A 6,250-nucleotide genomic window follows, 5' to 3' on the forward strand; every position below is an offset into this window, starting at 1 on the left:
CAATTATTTTTTTACCTAATTTATGACTCATAGTTTTTAACAACAATTGTGTGTTTTCAAGTGTCTGCAATAGAATATGCACATTTTTATATAAGTATGGCTTTATTCACATTACTGACAACTTTATAAATTATTTTGCATGTATTGGCTCACATGATGACGGAATGTTTAAAGACGCTAATATTAATGTAAATGTAATGCAAATAGAAACTTTCACTTACATGTGCCAAAACACAAGCAATTTACTTAAATCAGAATTTTAATTTTCAAAACAAAACAAATTGTTACAAAAATGTTTAGAGAAATCTTTTTATGAATTAATGTAATTTGATAAAATCTGTACTTTATTCCAGTTTATCAAACAAAACATTTTTCATTACCTTCTTTCAGATACATCAATGTTGGATAACCACAGATATGACATATGCCACTGCAGGACAATACATTGACAAATTATTTGCTAATGAAATCATATGCAAATAAAATCCCTCTTACTTGATAAAAAACATGATAAATGCTCAAAAGAATTGTATAAACATACAAATATAGAGCTATTGTTGTTGTATTACATGCTGAGTGAAGATCCCTGCTGCTTCAAACACTTCACCATTATTCCGGTCCCCAAAAAAAACCAAATCAATGGACTTAATGACTACAGAACTGTCACTCTTACATCTACGGTCATGAACACTCTTAAAAATAAAGTTGCTTCAAAAGGTTCTTCACTGCGATGCCAACAAAAATTGGTTCCACAAAAATTTGATTCTTCTGTCACATAAGACCTTATGTTAAAATTCACATACTAGCAGAACAATAAGATTAGGTATTCAGTAATAAGGTAATAATGTTGTAATACCTGTGTACGTTCCCATACCGGCCCTACCCTTCACCCAGTGAAGGATGTGTCAACAGAAGTAGCCTACATAGATAACACCATGTGCTGATGCAGGCACATTGTAAAATACGTCAGTGAAAATCAAATAGGTTTCTTTTTCCCTGGTAGCACATTTGTCTGCAAAAACGAATGATTTTAAATAATAGCAAGGTACACACATTGTTTAGACTACTCTGAGAAGCAAATATGCTGGGTTAGCATCCCAGCAGGTAGTTTCATGTTTGCTTGAATGTTTCTTCTGAAAACGATAGCCTCAAGCTTCTGTTACTAAGACAACTTTCTTGAGGGTGTCAGCAAGCTAATTTATCTACTTTTGAATTAGGCTATTACAACAGATGTTGTTTTTTATTGTTCACTTTTTACAATTTCATTTTTATGAACTGCTTTTTGACAGTCATTAATGGAATCATTAGTACATATTGCATGAATACTTCAGTCTTTATCAAATTCATGCAAAAATAACCCTTATTGAAATGTGTAACTATGCTAACCAATAAAAAAATGTGCTAGATGTTGTTTTGGCTTTGAGTTGTTTCCTATAAAGTAATAACACGAATTTACTGTACTATATCGACACAATCTTTAAAATGTGTGTATCATCATCCTCTGACAATAGTTGGTGCCACAAGTGAAATTGCAAGTCATATTTCTATCGCTCTGTGTTTGGGACACGGGCACTTTTTATACATCCGAAACACTAGATGGCAGTAGAAAACTTTAAACCTTTTATCAAACAGCAGCATATGAGGAAGACGAGGATTCAAACAACAATGCTATTTTATCCATCACATTTTAAAACATAAGCAATGAAGTATTCGTGTTGATAACAAGCCAAGATGGATAATTTCAGAGGACCAGTGAAAACAGACTGTGAGGAACTACTGGGTCGTTTTCAAATGACCGAGTCAGTTCGGTACGAACAGTTTGCAGAGATCTGGAGAGACATGGACTTCAGCAGCATCTTCTAGTGAGTTTAACATCGATGCCAGTGACAGTTTCATGTGAATCCTTTTAAATTACATTAGAATCATCAAATAAAAGAAATATATAAAGAACATGTGATACTGTGGCAAAACTCATATTTCAGTTGCACACACTAAAAAGTTGTCTGCTTATCTGAAAGTATTTCTTGTTGAATGTTCGTTTTATTGTATTTTATTATTATTTTCCCCCGTCACTGCTTTTATTGTGTGTATTGATGCTTTAGTGCAAGGATTTTCCATCGTTTAGATACCATGCACAGGCCCCCAAATATGATCTGTATGAGGGGTTCCCATCCATCCCCTATTATGTTTGAATAGTCATTTCTTTCTCTCTCTTTTTCTCTGCAGTGGTAAACTGGAGCCAAATGACAGAAGGCGCTTTGCTCGTCTGGTTCTGTCTGTGGCGTCTCCGTACTTTTTCCCTCCCTACACGTTCCAGATCAGAGTCGGGGGTCTTTATCTGCTGTATGGCCTCTTCAATACACAACTTGCCATTCCCAAAGAGAAGGTGTGCTGTCACCCAGAATCTAAACATTCTGTTTACCTTAGCGTTCGTGTTTTGAATCGTTATGTTCTGTTACTAGGGCGTGGGGTTATTAACTCCCATGTCATTCCAAAACCTGTGTGACTTTTTTTTTTTTTTTTTTTCGTCGGAGAACAAAAGATATTATATCTTACAAGTTTAATTTTAGACCTTGTTGGCTTTTATTGTATGGACAAAACATCAAGATATCTTCTTTATATTCCAAAAGAAAGTCATACAGGTTTCGAATGACATGGCAGCAAATGAATTAAAACTCATGTATTGCAATGTTTTTGAGCGGTTGTCTCTTTCTTTGTGAATGTGTTTTAATTTGTAGATCCGCGTTGCTCTGAAGGACTGGAAGGATGTTATGCAGTTTCAGAAGGATGCAGTGAATGCTAAACATTATGATGTGGTTTATGTCTTCAGAAAGCTCTTGTCCGATAAAGCTTTTTGCTTCACAGCCATGCCCACACCGGTAGGTTAATAATCTCAGTGCTTGTGTACCTACTACCTAAACAGGCTGCAAGACACAGTGTTACAACTTTAAAGGCTTGAATAAACCATACTTTTGCCCCGAAATTCCTTTGATTCAATTACTTTGATGAATTAGTCAGTTTAGTGTGGGTATAGTCCCACCTTACACTGAATATCCTGTTTCAATAGGATATGTCATGTAAGACAAGAAAGATGAATGATGTAACATGTTGACATTATTAAGCAGCATTTTTTCTTTGCTGTGTGTGTCCGTATTGTTGTACATCAACTGATTTAACCTGAGTTTTCTGAACTCGGGCCAAAGGTGCTCATTGTACATGTTTACAGCTCAATTTCAGGATAAAGAGGGAAGATGGAATGAAGAGGAAAATCTGTGAAGAGTTTGTTGATCCGCCATCACGTCCTCAGGAACTCGTCACCACAGATGTACTCGAGGTGAGTCAACATAACAGCTTCATTTTGTATTCAAATGCATCTCCTCCAGTATTTTTTTAAATCATCCTGTAGAGACCGCATCGAATTTGTGATTTTTAAATGCTAATCTGTTTTATTTGACAATTACAAGTGTGATTTGGAGTTGCTTGTAAATATGAAGGCTGTTTTTGTTTACAAGTCCATTTGTATTCTTCCGGACCGTAGGAAATTGCAAACATCCATGAGCATTATGAAGGTGTGAAGAAAGCCATTTTCACTGAACCAGACCCAAATCTGAATATCGTACAACAAAACCTGGTTTCCAAACTAAACAGCACCATCCTCACTTATTCCAGCTGGCAGATGAATCGTGCAGTAAGTGTAGTTGTGCTTATGAACCTATGTTGTATTATTGTTTGTTGTTGAGGAATGTTTTACATTACATTTAAATCTTGGTGAGTTAAAGATACTTAAGATTTCCAAATATTTAAACAAATCTTAGAAACCCTAACTTTGGAACAGTAGTGCAAAACTTCTACATCAATGATTGCTTATTCCTGAATATGTTTATAAAATGTGCTGTATATGTGTTTTGTAACTGTGTAGGTATTTAAATCATATATTTGTTTTTTTTCAGACATCTGAGCAGCAGGATGCTGGAGAGGGACCTTCAAATCAAGAAGTAAGACACTGAGTTCAAATTAATTTTCATATCTGTCTCTTTAATACTACATAGTGGTCCATACTGCAGTGATGTGGCTGTCTTGTGATGTTGCAGTACTTTTGTTTTACCAGAGGAGTGCATCATTCACTGTTCTCTTTTTCTATCCAAAGTGCTCCAGCAGAGCCCAGCTGTTAGCATCAATCAAATCCAAATCATATGGACAAGTTATAGAGGTAAATATAGAAAGCATAAGAGACTGGTCAGATTGCTTGTTAAATTGCTTAATTGTTTGTACATAATAAATGACATGAGCACATAAAATAAACACTTTACCAGGCCTTTACATGTAGATAGATTATTAAGCATAATAATATTAAGCAATTGCACTGTTTTGCATCATTTCCCTGTTAGGCTTCGAAGTCCCGACGTCACAGACAGGCAGAATTGGTCACAACAGCTGGACCAGACATTTCACCAGTCGTTCCAAAAAAAAAGAAAAGATTCCCATCACTTAAAACGCGCACTCAGTTACGCTTCAGAACTCAGGGTAAGTCCTGCCCACCCTCACCCTCAACCTCAGTTAGTTACAGTTTGGTGTGGATTGATTGATTGATTATAGCCATTTTATATGATAGGGAATTCGAGTGAGGGCTCGAGTTTGACCCGGCTGTGGTGTTTGAGTGCAGTGAAAGAAGAGATGGAAACAGGTAAGCAAACAGATGGGATTAGCCTAACCTGATTTTACCAAGTGAGACATGTTCCTGGGACAACATCGTTGTTGACCCTGGAACAACATTGTGATTAACCAATCAGATTTGAAGAACCAGTTTATAGATTTTGTGAAGTTTATGCTTAAAATCAGTGTTTGGTGCTTGTACATCAGTGTCATTCATCTATCATTTCCTCTGATTTTAGGGATTACTCATGGTTAAGGTTAGGTTTAGGTGTAGGGATATGGTTAAGAATATATTTTTGGAGTAAAATGTTGTTCCAGGGTCAACAAAATATGTTGACCTAGGAACACATCGGACTTGGCAAAATCAGGACGTGCATGGGATTATGTCATGTTGATTAATGTGATGATTTATATGTGCAGGTGTTTAAAAGCCTTAAATTGGATTTTAAAACCCTTCAGATACCCTTGTGTCATTAGATCATCCTAACTAATAATGACAGAAGATCTTATTTGATGCAAGAACTGCACTTTTTTTTTAATTCCCTAGAAAAAAAGAAGAAAAAATTCAACTGGAACCCCAACAAGAGCAGTGATCCCACTTAGTAGTAAGCAGCACCATCTGGATGGAGTGTGATTGGCGGGCCGCCCAGTGTTAAAAGCTAGTGTGATTTGTGCTTTGAGCTCCAGTTTCATTTGATTTGTTTTATGTAATTTTAAACATTGCTGCTTTTGGCTTAAAAGGGAAGTGAACGTAAGTTGCTTTTAAGACCACTCTTTCTTCTTTTTTTTTTTTTTTTTGTATTTTAGTATTTGGGATCAGAATATGTGATGTGTATATATATATATACATTTTAGACAGTAATAGTTCATATAAAAAAAGCTATTTTGTTTACTGTTCTTACATGTTATTAAGCAGCTATTTAAGATGGACAGTTTTTTAAGTATATTTTGATGTTTTAAATGATGGTAACGATTTTAAAATTCAGAATGTTTGGCTTTTCCTGTTTTTCTTTTGTTTTTATATCAATCCACTTTCTTTCTGTTGTATTCATGCCAACAAATACATCTCACACACGTTGAGAAACGAGAGTTGTGTGGTCTTTTTATATGCATGTGGTCCAGTTCTTTCTGACCTGAAGGTCTTATTGATGTACTCCTTCAGCTGCATGATTTTAATCAATATCTTTTATAACTTCCAATCCTAGCATTCCTTTCCCTTGCTCATTCCTGCTTCAGCCAAAGTGCGGAGTCACCTGATAATTTAGATCTGCAGCACAGTCAAGATTGGTGTAGTTTGCACCTAATAGGCCGTAGCTTTTAAGATGAATTCAATACATCCAAATCATAGTGACTGAGATTAATTCCCCTCTATGCATGCTGGGAACATCAGACACATAAGCAGTGTAGGGTAAGAGATTCTGTTTGCTAAATTTGTGTGACTAAATATGGTGTTTTCTGACTTCTTTCTTTTTGGGAGATTGATAAAAAATAATGCTTACAATATAATAATGCTTATAAAAACGGTATATTTATTTTTAGCAACTAACTGCAGCAGATTTGCATATGCTGAGAGTAGATTTATAGGAATTTCAGTAAA

General features: G+C 35.4%; 1 protein-coding gene across 1 annotated transcript; it reads left to right on the top strand.

The window, feature by feature from the left end:
- Nucleotides 1-1,624: 1,624 nt before the first annotated feature.
- Nucleotides 1,625-5,742, top strand: snapc1b (small nuclear RNA activating complex, polypeptide 1b). The gene is made up of 10 exons (XM_052571874.1): nucleotides 1,625-1,862; nucleotides 2,227-2,386; nucleotides 2,739-2,879; nucleotides 3,227-3,334; nucleotides 3,539-3,688; nucleotides 3,951-3,995; nucleotides 4,148-4,210; nucleotides 4,389-4,524; nucleotides 4,613-4,684; nucleotides 5,201-5,742. Exons 1-10 carry the CDS (start codon nucleotides 1,732-1,734, stop codon nucleotides 5,254-5,256), a joined length of 1,062 nt encoding a protein of 353 aa, XP_052427834.1. The 5' UTR covers nucleotides 1,625-1,731; the 3' UTR covers nucleotides 5,257-5,742.
- The last annotated feature ends 508 nt before the right edge of the window (nucleotides 5,743-6,250 follow it).

This window comes from Carassius gibelio, chromosome B13 (assembly GCF_023724105.1).
Source record: "Carassius gibelio isolate Cgi1373 ecotype wild population from Czech Republic chromosome B13, carGib1.2-hapl.c, whole genome shotgun sequence".
Taxonomy (NCBI): Eukaryota; Metazoa; Chordata; class Actinopteri; order Cypriniformes; family Cyprinidae; genus Carassius; species Carassius gibelio.